The following is a 23,761-nucleotide window of genomic DNA, read 5'->3' on the forward strand; positions in this document are numbered from 1 at the left end:
CACCAGCTACATGTTGTATATCACAGCTACATGCTCTATATCACCAGCTACATGTTCTTTATCACCAGCTACATGTTCTATATCACCAGCTACATGTTCTATATCACCAGCTACATGTTCTATATCACAGCTACATGCTCTATATCACCAGCTACATGTTCTATATCACCAGCTACATGCTCTATATCACAGCTACATGTTCTATATCACCAGCTACATGTTCTATATCACCAGCTACATGTTCTATATCACCAGCTACATGTTCTATATCACCAGCTACATGTTCTATATCACAGCTACATGTTGTATATCACATGTTCTATATCACCAGCTACGTTCTATATCTCCAGCTACATGTTCTATATCACCAGCTACATGTTCTATATCACCAGCTACATGTTCTATATCACCAGCTACATGTTCTACATCACCAGCTACATGCTCTATATCACAGCTACATGTTCTATATCACCAGCTACATGTTCTATATCACCAGCTACATGTTCTATATCACCAGCTACATGTTCTATATCACCAGCTACATGCTCTATATCACCAGCTACATGTTCTATATCACCAGCTACATGTTCTATATCACCAGCTACATGTTCTATATCACCAGCTACATGTTCTATATCACCAGCTACATGTTCTATATCACCAGCTACATGTTCTATATCACCAGCTACATGTTCTATATCACCAGCTACATGTTCTATATCACCAGCTACATGCTCTATATCACCAGCTACATGTTCTATATCACCAGCTACATGTTCTATATCACCAGCTACATGTTCTATATCACCAGCTACATGTTCTGTATCACCAGCTACATGTTCTATATCACCAGCTACATGTTCTATATCACCAGCTACATGTTCTATATCACAGCTACATGCTCTATATCACCAGCTACATGTTCTATATCACCAGCTCCATGTTCTGTATCACCAGCTACATGTTCTATATCACCAGCTACATGTTCTGTATCACCAGCTACATGTTCTATATCACCAGCTACATGTTCTGTATCACCAGCTACATGTTCTATATCACCAGCTACATGTTGTATATCACATGTTCTATATCACCAGCTACGTTCTATATCACCAGCTACATGTTCTATATCACCAGCTACATGTTCTATATCACCAGCTACATGTTCTATATCACCAGCTACATGTTCTATATCACCAGCTACATGCTCTATATCACCAGCTACATGTTCTATATCACCAGCTACATGTTCTATATCACCAGCTACATGTTCTGTATCACCAGCTACATGTTCTATATCACCAGCTACATGTTCTATATCACCAGCTACATGTTCTATATCACAGCTACATGTTCTATATCACAGCTACATGCTCTATATCACCAGCTCCATGTTCTGTATCACCAGCTACATGTTCTATATCACCAGATACATGTTCTATATCACCAGCTACATGTTCTATATCACAGCTACATGCTCTATATCACCAGCTACGTTCTATATCACCAGCTACATGTTCTGTATCACCAGCTACATGTTCTATATCACCAGCTACATGTTCTATATCACCAGCTACATGTTCTATATCACCAGCTACATGTTCTATATCACCAGCTACATGCTCTATATCACAGCTACATGCTCTATATCACAGCTACATGTTCTGTATCACCAGCTACATGTTCTGTATCACCAGCTACATGTTCTATATCACCAGCTACATGCTCTATATCACAGCTACATGTTCTATATCACCAGCTACATGCTCTATATCACCAGCTACATGTTCTATATCACCAGCTACATGTTCTGTATCACCAGCTACATGTTCTGTATCACCAGCTACATGTTCTATATCACCAGCTACATGTTCTATATCACCAGCTACATGTTCTATATCACAGCTACATGCTCTATATCACCAGCTACATGTTCTATATCACCAGCTACATGTTCTATATCACCAGCTACATGTTGTATATCACATGTTCTATATCACCAGCTATGTTCTATATCTCCAGCTACATGTTCTATATCACAGCTACATGCTCTATATCACCAGCTACATGTTCTGTATCACAGCTACATGTTCTATATCACCAGCTACATGTTCTATATCACCAGCTACATGTTCTATATCACCAGCTACATGTTCTATATCACCAGCTACATGCTCTATATCACAGCTACATGTTCTATATCACCAGCTACATGTTCTATATCACCAGCTACATGTTCTATATCACCAGCTACATGTTCTATATCACAGCTACATGTTGTATATCACATGTTCTATATCACCAGCTACGTTCTATATCTCCAGCTACATGTTCTATATCACCAGCTACATGTTCTATATCACCAGCTACATGTTCTATATCACCAGCTACATGTTCTACATCACCAGCTACATGCTCTATATCACAGCTACATGTTCTATATCACCAGCTACATGTTCTATATCACCAGCTACATGTTCTATATCACCAGCTACATGTTCTGTATCACCAGCTACATGTTCTATATCACCAGCTACATGTTCTATATCACCAGCTACATGTTCTATATCACAGCTACATGCTCTATATCACCAGCTACATGTTCTATATCACCAGCTACATGTTCTATATCACCAGCTACATGTTCTATATCACCAGCTCCATGTTCTGTATCACCAGCTACATGTTCTATATCACCAGCTACATGTTCTGTATCACCAGCTACATGTTCTATATCACCAGCTACATGTTGTATATCACAGCTACATGCTCTATATCACCAGCTACATGTTCTATATCACCAGCTACATGTTCTATATCACCAGCTACATGTTCTATATCACCAGCTACATGTTCTATATCACAGCTACATGCTCTATATCACCAGCTACATGTTCTATATCACCAGCTACATGCTCTATATCACAGCTACATGTTCTATATCACCAGCTACATGTTCTATATCACCAGCTACATGTTCTATATCACCAGCTACATGTTCTATATCACAGCTACATGTTGTATATCACATGTTCTATATCACCAGCTACGTTCTATATCTCCAGCTACATGTTCTATATCACCAGCTACATGTTCTATATCACCAGCTACATGTTCTATATCACCAGCTACATGCTCTATATCACAGCTACATGTTCTATATCACCAGCTACATGCTCTATATCACAGCTACATGTTCTATATCACCAGCTACATGTTCTATATCACCAGCTACATGTTCTATATCACCAGCTACATGTTCTATATCACCAGCTACATGCTCTATATCACCAGCTACATGTTCTATATCACCAGCTACATGTTCTATATCACCAGCTACATGTTCTGTATCACCAGCTACATGTTCTATATCACCAGCTACATGTTGTATATCACATGTTCTATATCACCAGCTACATGTTCTATATCACCAGCTACATGTTGTATATCACCAGCTACATGTTCTATATCACCAGATACATGTTCTATATCACCAGCTACATGTTCTATATCACCAGCTACATGTTCTATATCACCAGCTACATGTTCTATATCACCAGCTACATGTTCTATATCACCAGATACATGTTCTATATCACCACATACATGTTCTATATCACCAGCTACATGTTCTATATCACCAGCTACATGTTCTATATCACCAGATACATGTTCTATATCACCAGATACATGTTCTATATCACCAGCTACATGCTCTATATCACCAGCTACATGTTCTATATCACCAGATACATGTTCTATATCACCGCTGAACGTTCTATATCATCAGCTACATGTTCTATATCACCAGCTACATGTTCTATATCACCAGATACATGTTCTATATCACCAGATACATGTTCTATATCACCAGCTACATGCTCTATATCACCAGCTACATGTTCTATATCACCAGATACATGTTCTATATCACCGCTGAACGTTCTATATCATCAGCATTATCTGTTACAAAATAACAATCTGTTACAAATTGGTTGGTTGATTCCTGTTCACATTTTGAACAAACCGCATCCTAGTTACTTCTATATATTACAATATGTAGTTGTGTGCACACGGATTATTTTGTGATCACAATGACTTCTGTGTGACAAAATACGTGTTTGTGACACCAGATATCGTGTGCCTACTGTATATAGTGACACTCACGTGATATATTTTACTGTAGTGTGGTGACAAATCAGGGATTGGTATTCTCGTGAATATGGCGGCCTCCTTCCTCCATGTTGCCGCCATGAGGCACTGGGGACACATCCTAACAGTCCAATACTCAGCGGTCAGGAATTTGTAGTTTAGATACTTCTAAAAACTCATTAATTTTCACCGTTTTTGATAGTTTTGTGGTTCACATCACATTTTTATTCATTTAGTGCATGCTCACATTGTGTCCACAGAGCCACTTTAGGTGGCAAATTTAGAAAATTTTCAATATATCTGTTGTATGTTCAATACGGGGTCAAAAACATTGGTGCGCTCTTCTGGAAACAGCGCCACATTATTCCACTGGCTAAGTCTGGTATGGCGGTTCAGCTCCATTGAAATGAATTGAGATAAGGAGCAATACCACAAACAACCTGCGCTGATGTGTGGCGCTGTTTTTGGAAGAAAGCTGAGATCAGTCTTACTTATTGACTTGTGTAAGAGATTATATCTGTCCAGCAGAAGGACCATAAATGATGGTTGTCTCTAAGTAGATAGTCGCTCTCCTCTACCCCAAAATTGGATGGAGTAGGGGCATCAACAGCAACTAGATAATGAAGTTAAGGGTTCCTGTCACCTAGGACATACCTAACACCCAAAATGGTAGTCACAGACAAATTTAAAGGGGTGGCCTTCTCAAAGATTAAGGTCTAGGGTAGTCACTTATCATATCATCCACCCGTTCTATTGTGGTAAGTCACACAATCTCTTAATTTTTTTAAGGGTGTTGACCAGATGAATTTATTTGGTGATATGTCCACACCGCCAGACCTCAACAGTCCAACCGTAAGTACCCCGCGCCATTCACTGCACTACAAGGTGATCATTCACTTTGTGTCCTTTAGTCTGCCACCTGGTGGTGGAAAAATCCATGAAAAATTGTTCCTGACACCCTGGCTTGGATGTTTGGACATCTAAATCCCTTGCACAGGCAGATTGTTAATGATAACATTTTGTCTTCCTGCAGCCACCACTAGGGGGAGCTCAGGAGCTTACTGCATACTGTCTATACATTGTTCTCTATAGTAACATAGTATGCGGTGAGCCTCTTAGTGACCCCTAGAGGTGGCTGCAGGAAAAAAAATTATCATGTAATTCTATGTATATGCAAGAGATTTGGAGCTTTATATCTAGAAAAAGTAAGGCCAACCTCCGTCTATAACCCGATGGTAGTTGTTTACACTGCGACTATATTGTGCTGCATTAGTCATGTGACCTGTATAGTGCGTTAATCTTAGACGTGGTCAGTTAGTCATTAGCCGAGCTCTAGTCAGAACACAGAACAGCGAGTTTTTCCACAAATTCCACAAAAAATGTTTTAATATTTGTCGGCTGGTTCGTTCATGGTCACTTTGTAACCAGCGATGTATTGATTAACAGCTGGACACGTGATTTATCGGAAAGTCAGATGTTTGTGTAAGAGCAAAACTTACCAAAGTTCATCTCTTGCCTAAGCGAGCGTGAAATGTACTAAATGCTCCCGACTATCCTGTATTATATTAATGAAATGTTCTAGAACTTATTCTTCACTATGTACAAGATCTCTGCTTGCTGTCAGTGACTGAGAAGACTCTGGTGTCCATTCAGAGGCAGTGACCCTGTACATAGCTAGTCCTGCTCTCAGCTGATACATTGTATACAGTCTAGACAATGCTCTGTGAGCTCAACAACCTGGACTCCACACTGATACATTGTATCCAGTCTAGACAATGCTCTGTGAGCTCAACAACCTGGACTCCACACTGATACATTGTATCCAGTCTAGACAATGCTCTGTGAGCTCAACAGCCTGGACTCCACACTGATACATTGTATCCAGTCTAGACAATGCTCTGTGAGCTCAACAGCCTGGACTCCACACTGATACATTGTATCCAGTCTAGACAATGCTCTGTGAGCTCAAAAGCCTGGACTCCACTCTGATACATTGTAACAAACTAGCAGAGATATTTGTGCAGTTTCTGCTGACGTATCCAGTCTAGGCAATGTTCTGTGAACGCAACACTTAGGTAGCTGCTATACAAATCTTTCTATTAGTTTGTTACAATGTATCAGTGCAGGATGTTGAGCTCACAGAGCATTGTCTAGACTGGATAGAATGTATCAGTGTGGAGTCCGGGCTTTTGAGCTCACAGAGCATTGTCTAGACTGGATACAATGTATCGGCTGAGAGCAGGACTAGCTATGTACAGGGTTACTGCCTCTGATTTATTACTTCTTTCAGTCCTAACCTTCTGTATTTTTGCAGCCACCATTAGTTGAGCTCCTGATCTGTATTCGGTTTACTCTTGTGCTCCCCCTAGTGGTGGCTGCAGGCAGAGACAAATTTATAATAAAAACTACCCTGTACTGCTTAGATACTTGTACTGGAGATACAGTAAGTGGAAATGTTCCTTGATCCCTCTGAATGAACAGGTCAATGTAGAATGTAGACTCTACAGGACTCAGATTGTGGAAGAGCCCTCGGGGTCAGTTCATCATTTGGTCAAACAAACACCGGACCCCCCAGTCTGGGCACGAACCATCTAAAACGTGGGATTGTGTTATACGTGAAACATATTGAGCCATGGATGACACTCCACCCCAACCAAGATATTCTCTATGTATCTTGTGCAATATTTTGCTCTATAGATGGTTTTTGTGAATTCCGTACACACCACATAAACGCCAAGCGAGCACAAAATGGATTCTGTGATCAACAATATCAATTCTGTGCGGACACAATGAATTCTGTCATCATTGAATTTATTTTGTGACACAGAAGCCATTTTTGTGTTATCCGACATACGGTCATCGCAACCAACTTCAGAACAGTCAGTGTTGCGAATCTTGGGGGATAAAGGGACTGGATAGGGCGAGTGACCGTGACCGTGACCCCGCTTGTGATCCGGGAGGGGGCACATACTTTTTTCATTGTCATGCCCTCATGTGATTTGCACGCTTGATTTCCTAACGTCTCCTTTCTCTCACGTCACCAGGAAAGTAATGACATCCTGTTAGTGGACTTAAACACTGAAATCGACACCAATCAGAACTGTGTTAAAGGAAATCCTTTCACCTGCAATGGCGTCCTCCACGCTGCCTCCTCCTCCTCCTCTTCCTCCTCTCTTCCTCATCCCAAAACGCAATCACCTTTCTCATCTGAAAACCCATTTGCTACCAATCTCAGCTTCTTCCCTGCACCTAATCCAGATCCATTCTGCGACGACCCGTTCACCTCTAAAGATCAATCCGTCTCTGTCTCTTCTTCAGTTGATTCTTCCAAATCTCTCAATCATAAAGCAGAAAATGTAAAAAGCGTCGTCACGAACGGCCTCGCCGCCAACGGCGCTCTCGCTGATGACATTGAGTTTGGACAGCAGTTTGACCAAATTTCGGGCCAGTCTGGTAAACAAGAAGCCAAGTCAGACCAGTGGCCCTATAACGCTAGCCAGTCAGGGCCCGTGACAAGGACTCCTAATGGTGTGACCGGGCACGGCCGATGTAGTTCTGTGAGCAAATCGCAGCCTGGCCCCTTCACCGAATCCTCGTCCCAAGGAGGGGACGTGCAAAACGGATCGCGAAGGAACTCGGAGGGGAGTCATAAGAAGGACAATGGCAGTCCGCATTCTGCAGACCCCATAACTATAAGCCCCCCGCCACAGAGTGCCAAGCCCGGAAGAGGAAGGAGAAGTGTCAAGGTGACTATGGCTGATCATGTGTGTGCAAGCAATGAAATGCAAGCTTACTGTACAGATGTAGCAGAGCTGAATGTGTTATCTGAAGGGGATTATTAGGTACCAGGTTTAATTGTAAATGAGAAGTTCTAGAATGTTCTAAGAGACTTTGTGTTTCTATTCTTCCCCATGTCCAAGATCTCTGCTTGCTGTCAGTGACTGAGAAGACTCTTGTGTCCATTCAGAGGCAGTAACCCTGTACATAGCTAGTCCTGCTCTCAGCTGATACATTGTATCCAGTCTAGACAATGCTCTGTGAGCTCAACAGTATGGACTCCAGACTGATACATTGTATCCAGTCTAGATAATGCTCTGTGAGCTCTACAGCCTGGACTCCACACTGATACATTGTATCCAGTCTAGACAATGCTCTGTGAGCTCAACAGTATAGACTCCAGACTGATACATTGTAACAAACTAGCAGAGCAGCGGCTGCTGATGGATCTTGTCTAGACAATGCTCTGTGAGCGCAAAGGCCTGGACTCCAGACTGACACATTGTAGCAAAGTAGCAGAGAGATTTTTGCAGCTGCAGCTGGATGTATCCAGTCTAGGCAATGCTCTGTGAGCTCAGCACATCATTATAAGCTTCTGCATAAATCTCTCCACTAGTTTGCTACAATGTAGTCCAATCTGCCTTTCCAAATTGAGGTTGAGTGCCAACCCCCCTGTTAGAGCAGTAATGGTGGCCATATTGGTTGTCAGCCAGCTCAGATATAGAGGGCTGATATTTCCTGGGGTCTCTATAATATCCCGCTCTTGCCATCCCCATTACACGCAACTTTTCCAGAAAAACCATATTTAGTTTAGAAAGAATTTTTTGAGTTTTATTCTGTCCGATTCTGGGATGGGATTGATGGTCGTTGTCTCTGAGATTTCAAAAACTTCAAGAAAACTTCTATAAATAAGTCAAAATTAGAAAATTACTATTTTCTTCTTTAAGCATTTGTCTTCTCTTATGGCATGCATATGCCCCGTTAACCCCTCCCTGCCTGTAAGTCCTGACCCTCAGATCACTTGATCAAAAGCAGGGCTCCGACCTCTCGGTCGCTCTGCCCCTGATCCTTCCCCAGTCTCACAGGTAATTCAGGGGGCTCGGCTGACTCTGCTGCTTCTGATCACATGACACGGGGGTCGGATAAGGCCAGAACCCAAAGGCCCATCATAAAGAGTCCATCAGAACAGGTCCATGAAGCTAAACGCCCCCTTTTAAAGTTTTACCCCAGTTGGACTACCATTGGTTTCTATTGGACTACCATTGGTTTCTATTGGACTACCATTGGTGTCTATTGAACTACCATTGGTTTCTACTGAACTACCATTGGTTTCTACTGGACTACCATTGGTTTCTATTGGACTACCATTGGTTTCTATTGGACTACCATTGGTTTCTATTGGACTACCATTGGTGTCTATTGAACTACCATTGGTTTCTACTGAACTACCATTGGTTTCTACTGAACTACCATTGGTTTCTACTGGACTACCATTGGTTTCTATTGGACTACCATTGGTTTCTATTGGACTACCATTGGTTTCTATTGGACTACCATTGGTTTCTATTGAACTACCATTGGTTTCTATTGAACTACCATTGGTTTCTACTGAACTACCATTGGTTTCTACTGGACTACCATTGGTTTCTATTGGACTACCATTGGTTTCTACTGAACTACCATTGGTTTCTATTGGACTACCATTGGTTTCTATTGGACTACCATTGGTTTCTATTGGACTACCATTGGTTTCTATTGGACTACCATTGGTTTCTATTGAACTACCATTGGTTTCTATTGAACTACCATTGGTTTCTATTGGATAACCATTGGTGTCTATTGGACTACCATTGGTTTCTACTGAACTACCATTGGTTTCTATTGTTGATGATGAAACCCTAGAGTTTAGCTCTATCTCTAAGCAAGTGTTCAGTCTCCCTGTGGCACCACCTGTAGGGAACTTAAAGGGGTTGTGCAGGACTTTGAAAACATGGCTGCTTTCTCCTTCTCAGGAAGTAACATCATGTCCATTGGTCACATGGCAATGCCACATTGTCATATCATTAAAATAAATGGGAATAAGCTGCAGCTTGAACATGTGACCACCAGATGTGACGTCACTTCCTGTGCTGAAGACAGCAGCCATGTTTTTTCAAAGTCCTGCACAACCCCTTTAAGTATTGATATCCATGGAGCATCTGTGTAATACTTGGATATGAAGGTATCATGTTCCTTGGTTACATGAATTGATTGCTGCTCAGTCCCATTCAAGGGAATGGGGCTGATCTGCAATACCAAGCACAGCCAGTATACTATATACGGCGCTGTTAGGAGTGCTAAGTGTCAGACCCCACCAGTCTCATGTTGATAATCAGATGTTTTTCTTAATTTTTGATTTTTTGCCTGATACTAATGTGTGTTTCATCTATTGCTTTGCGCTGCCGGGCCCGGATAGTTCGGGTAAGTGCTGGATCCCGCTCTTTATTGTAGATATTACAAGTCATTTCTTTGTACGCTGGTTGGGGAGGGTCATTTTGGTGTGGATGGAGTAGCGGGTGACATCCTAGAGCCAGTGGGGACACGGGGCGCCCTGGATACATCACCCCTATAGAGATTGTGATTCCTCCCATAATAACTTTTTGTTCCTTTTTGTATTATTTCACAGCCTTCTTCAGATGACATATTTGGGTCAGACATTTTTTCTTCAAATTCCGGGACGAACCCAGAACCTGCCTCATCGGTAGCCATACCGGCCCCTCCGAGCTCAGCCCAGCCTAACCCTCTGGATCTGTTCAGTAATACCGGTCTGTCCACTGTACCGGCCATTGGAGGTCCTGGTGAGTGGGCGTCGTCGAGAGGAGGATGATAATAATACTACATGTAATTTATGTGTCACCAACATATTCCGCAGCACTGTACACATCATAGGGGCCAGGTACAGACAAGAGGGAACTCATACAATGGGACTGAGGGCCCTGATCACAAGAGCTTACAATCTATGAGGTACAAGGGGTGACACAAGAGGTAGAAGGGGGTGACACAAGGGGTAGAAGGGGGTGACACATGGGATAGAAGAGGGGACACATGGGATAGAAGGGGGTGACACAAGGGGAGAGAGGGGACACAAGGGGTAAAAGAGGGGACACAAGGGGTAGAAGATGGGACACAAGGGGTAGAAGATGGGACACAGGGCGTTGAAGGAGGGACACATGGGATAGATGGGGGGATACAAGGGGTAGAAGGGGGGATACAAGGGTTGGAAGAGGGGAAACAAGGGGTTGAAGGAAGGACACAAGGGGTAGATGGGGGGATACAAGGGGTAGAAGGGGGGATACAAGGGTTAGAAGAGGGGAAACAAGGGGTTGAAGGAAGGACACAAGGGGTAGATGGGGGGACACAAGGGGTAGATGGGGGGCTACAAGGGTTAGAAGAGGGGAAACAAGGGGTTGAAGGAAGGACACAAGGGGTAGATGGGGGGACACAAGGGGTAGAAGAGGGGATACAAGGGGTAGAAGGTAGACACAAGGGGTAGAAGGAGGGACACAAGGGGTAGATGGGGGATACAAGGGGTAGAAGGGGGGACAATAGAGGTAGAAGGGGGGATACAAAGAGTAGAAGAAGGGATACTAGAGATTGAAGGGGGGCACAAGGGGTAGAAGGGGTATACAAGGGGTAGAAGCTGGGACGCAAGGGGTAGAAGGAGGGACGCAAGGGGTAGATGGGGGGATACAAGGGGTAGATGGGGGGACAATAGAGGTAGAAGTTGGGATACAAAGGGTAGAAGAAGGGACACTAGAGATTGAAGGGGGGGGCACAAGGGGTAGAAGGGGGGATACAAGGGGTAGAAGGAGTTCCACTAGGGGTAGATGGGGGCACAAGGGGTAGAAGGAGGGACACAAGGGGTAAAAGGGGGGACATAAGAGGTAGAACAGCAGACACAAGGGGTAGAGGTGCTTGCACAGTGGATCAGCGTTTTTTAGGAGATCAGATAATACAAATGTCACCGGTCAGTGTCCCTTTATGTACAGATCCAAAGTGCCTGCACATACAAGGTCGCCCATAGATAAAGGAGCTTGTCCTATAGGATAATGTGAGGGGGGGGGGTGAACAGAGGAGGGGGCACAAATACAAGGGTGTTAGATTAGGAAATATAATGTTACGCTCACATCTGAGTTGTGCTCTCCGCTCTTCTGGTCTGTCCCATAAGCAGAGGAATGAACCTGAGCCGAAATTACAGGACTCTTGGCCGGCGATTTCTGACAGAGACCCTGAATGGAGATTTGCCTTATAGGCCAGAAGAAGGGGGTGAGGGAGGGGAACAGACAGAAAAGGGGTGTAACGTGGAGGTGTAAGACAACAAGGGCAAAGGACAATCTGGTGCGACAAATACAATATAGATCCTATGGATGAGTCGCCAATTGGTAAAGCCTGAAACCCTGTCTAGGCCCGGGAGACCCGAAAATGTCTCACGACATTGTCATATCTGTTACATTCATGTAGGTCACGACAATATTTCACTGATATCCATTATTTTTGTACCTCACCCCCCCTCCCTCCCTTTATATGATCAATTTTACCCAGAACATATTTCGGCAGCCCCCATACTCCACCCAGGTAATCCCCTTACCCATGAGTCAATACTAGAATTGCCTACATAGATCAGTCCAAGTAGATGCTTGAAACAGATGAAATTTTTTGATAAAAAAGCTTCTGGAACGTTCTGGTTTATCCCGAAACATATCAAGGTCAGACATTCTTAAAGGGGATGTCCACTTTGGAAAGTCTCCTAACATAAAAAGACCGCCAGACAATGCCTCAGCGATCAGCTGCAATCTGCAATCCAATATTAAGTGCTTGGTGTCCCTGCAGTGCCCCCACAGGAGATACAAAGTATTACACAATTTTCACTGAGATCAATGGACTCTTCATGTAATGCATGGACATGCGGGTCCTCCAGACCTTGTGTTTTTGTTATTATAATCCCATTTTTCTCTCCCAGGCTCTCTGCCATTGAACCCACCTCAGACTCAGCAGTGGAATCCGCAGCCTTTACTTTATAGTCATCCACAAGCTACAATTCCCGGCCCGGCTCTGGCTGTACAAAACGGTTTCAGCCAGCAAAGTGTGTTTTCGGCTCCACCACCCGTGGCGTCCTGGAATCAGCCGGCACCGTTTGCAGTTCCTCCACCTGTACAAAATCCTCCCATGTGGAGTCAGCCGGTACCGGCATGGAACCAGCAGCCAACCAACCCATTCCAAGTGAACGCGTTTCCAGCTAGACTGCCAACTCTACTCAACTCCACCCCGGGACTAATCCAGCCGGGTCTTGGCTTACCGAGCCCTCCGCAGCTACCGCCAAGGCCGGCACCGCTGAAGGAATCTCCTAAGAAGGAAAGTGATGCTTTTACTGCTCTGGATCCATTGGGAGAGAAGGAAAGGAAGAATGTGAAAGACATGTTCAAAGACTACCAGTTAGCCAAGCCACCCGCCGTGCCGGCAAGGCGCGGGGAGCAGCCGAATAACTCTATGAGCACCTCAGGAGCTTTCTCCAATTATTTTAATAGTAAAGTTGGAATTCCCCAAGAAAGTGCGGACCACGATGACTTTGACATTGGTCAATTGTCTTCTAAGATTACTGGTAAGGAGCCTTGGTTGGTTTTAGGTCTCGAAGACCCGTAGTTTTAAAGTATCACTGCACTGATATAGGGTAGGGTCAGAGAATTGGGTTATTACAGCCCTTTACTTCCTCCCTGCTGTCAAGTAGATATGCGCAAGGGAGATGAATAACCTTACTAATGTGATATTTTTCAACCCTGACTCTGATATATAATAATTTCTTAATCTATATTCCTCCTTCTTAGAGCCACCAAATCCAGCGCCACGAGTGCACTCACTGCCAGTATCTAAACCTGCAGAAGGGCTGTTTCCCACCCCATTTGGATCAGGCTCATTTGGGGCTCCTCTGCAGAACTCCGTAAGTGTCCTTGTGTCTTTGAGAATAGGCGATGTTACCAATAACCCCTTCACTATCCCAAACCACCAGAATGTTACCAGTAACCCCATCTCTGCTGTAGACTTCCAGTGATGTTACCGATAACCCCTTCACTACTACAAACCACCAGGGATGTTACTGATAACCCCTTCACTACCACAAACCACCAGGGATGGTACTAATAACCCCTTTACTACCATAGACCATCAAGGATGTCACTGCTAGCCCCTTCACTACCCCAATCCACCAGGGATATTACCAATAACCCCTTCACTACTCTAGACCACCAGGGATGTTACTGATTACCACTTCACTACCACAAAAATTCAGGGATGGTACTAATAACCCCTTTACTACTATAGACCACCAGGGATGTTATCGATAGCCCCTTCTCTACCCTAGATCTCTAGGGATGTTACAAATAATCCCTTTACTACCCTCAAACACCAGGGATGTTACTAATAACCCCATCTTTGCCCTAGACCACTAGGAATGTTACAAATAACCCCTTCACTGCTCTAGATCACAGGGATGTTACCGATAACCCCATCTTTGCCCTAGACCACTAGGGATGTTACAAATAACCCTACCCTAGACGGATAGGAATTTTGCTCTAGATCACAGGGATGTTACAGATAACCCCTTCTCTTCCCTAGACCTCTAGGGATGTTACAAATAACCCCTTCACTACCCTAGACGGCTAAGAATTTTACAAATTACCCTTTCACTTCCCAAGACCACCATAGATGATACCAATAACCTCTGTGTGTGTTCTATTTCAGCACTTACCTAGTAGTGCCAAGGGTTTATGGTCCTCTCTGGAGCCCCGCCATTCTGGAGATCAGTCAGGGTGTTGTTCTTCACATGGTCTCCCATCTATATTACTGAATATCTTTCATCCATTGTATTTTCCCTCCACAGAACTCCACAGTACATGCCATAAAGGCTTCTGATCCATTTGGGGACCCATTTGGAAATCCATTTGCTTAGGAATACATGTTTTATGTTTTGTTGTAAGTAATCTACTCATCCTCTAAGAATATCTCAAAAACTTAGCTAAAGCCCCAAATGTCAAATAATTTCTATTGCCCTGCCATATAGAAGGGTCACCACACTGGAGCCCTGCAGACTATTGCACACACCAACTGTGTTAGGTAAACCAGTAGACATTGTGGACATACGTTAGATTGTGTAACACACTTAGTGACACAATCAAGTCCTTGTATAGTTAATAAATAATATGACTATGTAGATTATGCTGCCAAATTATACATATAAATAATGCCACCATATAGTACAGATATATGGCACTGTATAACATAAACCTAAGTAATGCTACCATATAATACAGATATATAGCACTGTATACTGTGCACATAACTAATGCCATCATATAGTACAGATATATAGCACTGTATACTGTGCACATAACTAATGCCACTATACAGTACAGACATAATACTATATAACATACACGTAAATAATGCCACTTTAAAGTACAGATATATAACACTGTATACCATACACATAATTAATGCCACTATACAGTACAGATATATAATACTGTATACCGTACACATAATTAATGCCACTATACAGTACAGATATATAATACTGTATACCATACACATAATTAATGCCACTATACAGTACAGATATATAATACTGTATACCATACACATAATTAATGCCACTATACAGAACAGATATATAATACTGTATACCGTACACATAATTAATGCCACTATACAGTACAGATATATAATACTGTATACCATACACATAATTAATGCCACTATACAGTACAGACATAATACTATATAACATACACGTAACTAATGCCACTTTAAAGTACAGATATATAACACTGTATACCATACACATAATTAATGCCACTATACAGAACAGATATATAATACTGTATACCATACACATAATTAATGCCACTATACAGTACAGATATATAATACTGTATACCATACACATAATTAATGCCACTATACAGTACAGATATATAATACTGTATACCATACACATAATTAATGCCACTATACAGTACAGACATAATACTATATAACATACACGTAACTAATGCCACTTTAAAGTACAGATATATAACACTGTATACCATACACATAATTAATGCCACTATACAGAACACATATATAATACTGTATACCATACACATAATTAATGCCACTATACAGTACAGATATATAATACTGTATACCATACACATAATTAATGCCACTATACAGTACAGATATATAATACTGCATACCATACACATAATTAATGCCACTATACAGAACAGATATATAATACTGTATACCGTACACATAATTAATGCCACTATACAGTACAGATATATAATACTGTATACCATACACATAATTAATGCCACTATACAGAACACATATATAATACTGTATACCGTACACATAATTAATGCCACTATACAGAACAGATATATAACACTGTATACCATACACATAATTAATGCCACTATACAGTACAGATATATAATACTGCATACCATACACATAATTAATGCCACTATACAGAACAGATATATAATACTGTATACCATACACATAATTAATGCCACTATACAGAACAGATATATAATACTGTATACCGTACACATAATTAATGCCACTATACAGAACAGATATATAATACTGCATACCATACACATAATTAATGCCACTATACAGAACAGATATATAATACTGTATACCATACACATAATTAATGCCACTATACAGAACAGATATATAATACTGCATACCATACACATAATTAATGCCACTATACAGAACAGATATATAATACTGTATACCGTACACATAATTAATGCCACTATACAGAACAGATATATAATACTGCATACCATACACATAATTAATGCCACTATACAGAACAGATATATAATACTGTATACCATACACATAACTAATACCACTATAATGTACAGATATATAATACTGTATACCATCCACATAATTAATGCTACTATACAGAACAAATATATAACACTGTATACGTACACATAACTAATGCCACTATACAATACAGACATAATACTGTATATCATACACATAACTAATGTCACTATACAATACAGATATATAATACTGTATACCATACACATAACTAATGTCACTATAAAGTACAGACATATAATACTGTATACAATGTCACCATGCAGTACAGTTATATAACACTGCCGGACAGTACATATACTTCATGCCACTGTACAATACTCCAATAACATGCCCGTATAATGACAGCCAGAACTGCCTGATCCCCAATCTTAGCTTCACTGTAGCCATCAGAGTGCCCCCTATAGACACAGTATGGCGGTATAATCAGTGCTGACCTGTTCTCTTGTATTGCAGCTATGGGGAGAGCAGACACTGCAGAGCAGGGGATCATCTCATCGTCTCATCTCGATCAGTGGCAGCCGCTGACACCTCGCACTCATCTGACAACTGATTATTATTTCAAGCCTCGTCTTATTAATGGATCAAACTCTTCATCAAGGGGGAAAACTGGAAACCAAATAATATCTGCAGTGCTAGCGACTACTATCCTCGGCCGTAGGACGTCACCCTCTCGCCTTCCTGTATGGGTGACCGCCACTTGTATACGTGTACAGCTGTATTAGGCTCTGTTCACATTGGCTTCCATTCATCATTGAAGGCGTACGCTGCCTCAGGACCCGGACTGATCGAGGATCTAATGAGCCAAACTAATATGGTGAAGGAGTAGTGTGAGATTAGAAATACGGCTGTATGGAAATAGCGCCACTTTTATTAGTGGTTGTGTTTGGTATTGCATCTGTACCTAATGGGATTGAACTGCAATATCAGACAAAACTGGCGCTATTATAAAACAGAATCTGAGCTTGTTTCTAATTCCTCTTAGTATTTTATCACCCCAGCCCTGCAGATAGATAGGTTAGTGTCACCAGAACCAGCATATCACCCCAGCCCTGCAGATAGATAGGTTACTGTCACCAGAACCAGCATATCACCCCAGCCCTGCAGATAGATAGGTTAGTGTCACCAGAACCAGCATATCACCCCAGCCCTGCAGATAGATAGGTTAGTGTCACCAGAACCAGCATATCACCCCAGCCCTGCAGATAGATAGGTTACTGTCACCAGAACCAGCATATCACCCCAGCCCTGCAGATAGATAGGTTACTGTCACCAGAACCAGCATATCACCCCAGCCCTGCAGATAGATAGGTTAGTGTCACCAGACCCCACCATATCACCCCAGCTCTGCAGATAGATAGGTTAGTGTCACCAGAACCAGCATATCACCCCAGCCCTGCAGATAGATAGGTTAGTGTCACCAGAACCAGCATATCACCCCAGCCCTGCAGATAGATAGGTTACTGTCACCAGAACCAGCATATCACCCCAGCCCTGCAGATAGATAGGTTAGTGTCACCAGACCCCACCATATCACCCCAGCTCTGCAGATAGATAGGTTAGTGTCACCAGAACCAGCATATCACCCCAGCCCTGCAGATAGATAGGTTAGTGTCACCAGAACCAGCATATCACCCCAGCCCTGCAGATAGATAGGTTAGTGTCACCAGAACCAGCATATCACCCCAGCCCTGCAGATAGATAGGTTAGTGTCACCAGAACCAGCATATCACCCCAGCCCTGCAGATAGATAGGTTAGTGTCACCAGAACCAGCATATCACCCCAGTCCTGCAGATAGATAGGTTACTGTCACCAGAACCAGCATATCACCCCAGCCCTGCAGATAGATAGGTTAGTGTCACCAGAACCAGCATATCACCCCAGCCCTGCAGATAGATAGGTTACTGTCACCAGAACCAGCATATCACCCCAGCCCTGCAGATAGATAGGTTACTGTCACCAGAACCAGCATATCACCCCAGCCCTGCAGATAGATAGGTTAGTGTCACCAGACCCCACCATATCACCCCAGCTCTGCAGATAGATAGGTTAGTGTCACCAGAACCAGCATATCACCCCAGCCCTGCAGATAGATAGGTTAGTGTCACCAGAACCAGCATATCACCCCAGCCCTGCAGATAGATAGGTTACAGTCACCAGACCCAGCATATCACCTGTCCCTGCAGATAGATAGGTTACTGTCACCAGAACCAGCATATCACCCCAGTCCTGCAGATAGATAGGTTAGTGTCACCAGACCCAGCATATCACCCCAGCTCTGCAGATAGATAGGTTAGTGTCACCAGACCCAGCATATCACCTGTCCCTGCAGATAGATAGGTTAGTGTCACCAGAACCAGCATATCACCCCAGCCCTGCAGATAGATAGGTTAGTGTCACCAGAACCAGCATATCACCCCAGTCCTGCAGATAGATAGGTTACTGTCACCAGAACCAGCATATCACCCCAGCCCTGCAGATAGATAGGTTAGTGTCAGCAGACCCCACCATATCACCCCAGCCCTGCAGATAGATAGGTTAGTGTCAGCAGACCCCACCATATCACCCCAGCTCTGCAGATAGATAGGTTAGTGTCACCAGACCCAGCATATCACCTGTCCCTGCAGATAGATAGGTTAGTGTCACCAGAACCAGCATATCACCCCAGTCCTGCAGATAGATAGGTTAGTGTCACCAGACCCAGCATATCACCCCAGCCCTGCAGATAGATAGGTTAGTGTCACCAGAACCAGCATATCACCCCAGCGATGCAGATAGATAGGTTAGTATCACCAGTACCAGTATATCACCCCAGCCCTGCAGATAGATAGGTTACTGTCACCAGATCAAACAGTGTTTTACCCTTGTGAATTGCTGCCTCTGCTGTTGAAATATCGTGTTTTTGTCAATATGAGCAATGATGTTTCATCCTATGTATCTGCAGGCTGGGTTGATATGCTGAGTTCTCATGACAATCCCCTTTAAGCAAACAAGTGCCGCTATATGACGTGACCCTACTGCACCGTCTTCTATACCATGCCATAGAACGAGGCTCAGATTTTCCAAGACACAGAAGATGGAGTGTAGCAATCACCAGTACTATGGATTCCCGTTTTATTGCACTTACTTGATGAGCAACCCACCAAAATTTAGGTTTGGGGGTTCCCAAAACTGACCCTACAAAGTCAACCTTCTCAGTTTTGCCTCCATGCCACTAATGCCAAGAAACACATACAGACACCAGCATTGCCCAGGTTGGCTGCAAGTACAGATGTAGCAGAGCTGACTGCGCTATTCTTGGTGCTCAGTGTCAGCTCTTCTACATCTGTGCCCCGTACACTAAGTCAATGCAAAATTGGGAAATAAAAGTTTACATATTGGGGAATTTTCGGGTATATACAGTTTAGTTATGCATCAGAATTGGAAAAGACTAGAAAAATGGGGTTGAATGGAAAAGCTAGAACAGCTACACGGGCGTCTGTCACCCTGGAGGACCCACTTTTGTTCTGGACCTATTGATTTTTATTAGGAACAGTGTAATACTCTATTTCCCCTGTGGTGGTGCTGCAGAGAAACCCCACACTTACTACCCGCCTCGATCACGGCTGATCGCTGGAGGTTCAGCTTGTCAATCCGGACAAAGTGGAGCAACAACTCAAAAAAATCTGTGGTCACTTTGTCTTTGAAATTTTTTAAACCCCCCCCCACCGGTAAGTCATTTGTTCACCACCCGACAACCCGTCTGGATTTTTGGAAATGTGGACTCTTCTCAAATACCTGCAGGACTGCGGCGGCCATTTTTGTAACCCGATGAAATATTTGATATGGAGAGATCCTAATGAACCCTATAAGCGGAAGCGCGGGATGTAAAAATCGCCAGAGGGCGCGGAACCTTTCGGATTTCTTCCGCAGTGACTTTGATTTCTACCACAACCAAACTCCACCTAGTTAGGGAATATTTTTGGTATCTGTTATTTTTGTCCGGTAGTTGATCTGGTATCAGCTCGGGAACGCGGATGACGACGTATTTTGATAACCTGGACTCTTGATGAACTGGAAATAGGAAATTACCGATAAATCGCATATCTAGATCTATATATATATATATGTATACACTTGGTAAACTGGAATTGAATTCTTGATTTGTCGAGCAGGGTCATGTGACCCGTCGCGTTTTCTCCTCCTATCAATGCACTTTCTTGTAAAAGAAGCCGATCTATGATCTCTGGATATGTAATAGACTTTTCCAATCTTTCGTAATTCTTTGCCCTGTCTGTATAAACTCAAATCGTGCGCCTTATATAATGTATTAAAAGAGAGAGGTATATATTTACTTGTTTGTGCATCGTGATCCATGGCAAAATCGGAAATCGAAAACACCTATTTTGCAATTTTGTAAAAAAAATTTTGCACATGGCCCAAATTTGTTGACCTGTCGGAGAATATTTCAAGGGTTGTTAAGCCACTGGTAAAACCCATAACGGGGGCAATTTTAATGGTATATACAAAGGCAGGATACGTAGTAGGTCATACCTATAAATAATACCGCCATATAACAACCCATTACATAACTGTCTATAGTCCTGCTACAACACTGAAGGTTACTCCAAATCCCGGAGCCCTGAGATCAGACAGAGATCGGACTTTTACTGGAGATGTTAGAGCAGAATGTGGGGTGCGCTATATGCACCACAGCTAATTTACATATAGTAAGACCCTCCTCCAGCCACACCCACTTCCTCTTGGTTAGGCCCATTTCCTTCATTGTCTTTTTGTAGTATCACAACCCTACCTCCAATTGTGCCCACAGCTCCCCCTCCAGCATGGTATACAGTTTCCCCTCCCGTTGCCCCCACAATATATCACCCACGAATTACAGTATTCAGCTCCCCCTCCAGTTGCCCCCACAGTAACTGCCCCTTACCTTACAGTTTGCAGCTCCCCCTCCAGTTGCCCCCACAATATACTGCCCCTGAATTACAGTATTCAGCTCCCCCTCCAGTTGCCTCCCACAGTAACTGCCCCCTGAATTACAGTATACAGATCCCCCTCCAGTTGCCCCCACAATAACTGCCCCTACATTACAATATGCAGCTCCCTGTACAGTTGTCTTCACAGTATACAGATCACCCCTCAATTGCCCCCATAGTATACAATCCTCGTCCAGTTGCCCTCCAGTATACAGTACCCATCCAGTTGCCCCACACTATACAATCCTCCTCCAGTTGCCCCCACAGTATACAGTACCAATCCAGCTGCGCCACACTATACAATCTTCCTTCAGTTGCCCCTACAGTATATAGTACCCATCCAGTTGCGCCACACTATACAATCCTCCTCCAGTTGCCCCCACAGTATACAGTACCCATGCAGTTGCCCCACACTATACAATCCTCCTCCAGTTGCCCCCACAGTATACAGTACCCATCCAGTTGCCCCACACTATACAATCCTCCTTCAGTTGCCCCCACAGTATACAGTACCCATCCAGTTGCCCCACACTATACAATCCTCCTCCAGTTGCCCCCACAGTATACAGTACCCATCCAGTTGCCCCACACTATACAATCCTCCTCCAGTTGCCCCCACAGTATACAGTACCCATCCAGTTGCCCCACACTATACAATCCTCCTCCAGTTGCCCCCACAGTATACAGTACCCATCCAGTTGCCCCACACTATACAATCCTCCTCCAGTTGCCCCCACAGTATACAGTACCCATCCAGTTGCCCCACACTATACAATCCTCCTTCAGTTGCCCCCACAGTATACAGTACCCATCCAGTTGCCCCACACTATACAATCCTCCTCCAGTTGCCCTCCAGTATACAATACCCATCCAGTTGCCCCACACTATACAATCCTCCTCCAGTTGCCCTCCAGTATACAATACCCATCCAGTTGCCCCACACTATACAATCCTCCTTCAGTTGCCCCCACAGTATACAGTACCCATCCAGTTGCCCCACACTATACAATCCTCCTCCAGTTGCCCCCCACAGTATACAGTACCCATGCAGTTGCCTCCAAACTATACAGTCCCCTCCAATCGCTCCCATCCAGATGCAGATGAGTTGAAGTTAGGACATACCTCCCACCGACCAGGACAGTGGGACATCATCTGTAATCCAGGACTGTTCTACTGAAATCGGGCCGGTTGATGACTGGGAGATATGCAAACATGGGAATAGAGCTGTGAAAGGACCTGAGTGGGGCTGAACTCCTTGTGAATACTATTGTATGTGTTCTATGTGTGAAGAACCTGACGGTGCAGGAGAACCTGTGGTCACATGATCGTTCTGTGCAGGTCCTTACGTCAGAGAGAGTGAGCTGTCCTGTGTATGGACCATGATGTCCATGACCTGCTAGTATGTGGGAGTGAATATGGCTGAAGGATCAGACGACACAGGGTTTGTTTGTTGTCTGTTACCATGGAGCTCTACATAGGAGCTGTATACACGAAGCGGTAGAATATTTGTAATAAAAATCTATTGTAAAGCGGCTTCATTCTTCACTTTATACAAAATGAAACAATTAAAAAAAAAAAATAGGTTCCATAGGTGGCCAAAGGTATTATATTGATAAAGTATGCAGTGAGCTCCTGAGCTCCCCCTACTGGTGGCTGCAGGAAAACAGAGTTTTATTAATGAACTCTTGAGAGGGGTATTTGCGGGTGGAGGGGCACACTGTCTGACCTTAAATTCCCAGATGATAACAGTTGGGGGTTTTAGCTTACTAGTGCGGGAAGCGATGGACGCTTGTGTCACTGCACAAACATAAGGCAATATTTGGGAATTGGAACAAAAACAAACGATCCTGCACCCCACGTCCTATTTATACTTCAGTTAATGAATTACACTGTGATCACTAAAGGTTTAACAAAGAAAGACGCT

The 23,761-nt window shown here is 43.3% G+C and overlaps 1 protein-coding gene across 2 annotated transcripts in view; it reads left to right on the forward strand.

Moving 5' to 3' along the window:
* Positions 1-18,498, forward strand: part of DAB2 (DAB adaptor protein 2) — a 63,404-nt gene extending 44,906 nt beyond the window's left edge. The window contains exons 9-15 of one of the 2 annotated variants that reach the window (XM_075267492.1): positions 4,942-5,004; positions 7,197-7,898; positions 10,595-10,766; positions 12,929-13,567; positions 13,791-13,903; positions 14,843-14,934; positions 17,323-18,498. In XM_075267492.1, coding sequence (XP_075123593.1) covers positions 4,942-5,004; positions 7,197-7,898; positions 10,595-10,766; positions 12,929-13,567; positions 13,791-13,903; positions 14,843-14,911 — 1,758 coding nt within the window. In that variant the 3' untranslated portion in view covers positions 14,912-14,934; positions 17,323-18,498. The remainder of the gene's footprint in view (positions 1-4,941; positions 5,005-7,196; positions 7,899-10,594; positions 10,767-12,928; positions 13,568-13,790; positions 13,904-14,842; positions 14,935-17,322) is intronic. The other variant, XM_075267500.1, reaches the window with a different exon arrangement.
* The last annotated feature ends 5,263 nt before the right edge of the window (positions 18,499-23,761 follow it).

The sequence above is a fragment of the Leptodactylus fuscus genome, chromosome 1 (assembly GCF_031893055.1).
Source record: "Leptodactylus fuscus isolate aLepFus1 chromosome 1, aLepFus1.hap2, whole genome shotgun sequence".
Lineage (NCBI taxonomy): Eukaryota > Metazoa > Chordata > Amphibia > Anura > Leptodactylidae > Leptodactylus > Leptodactylus fuscus.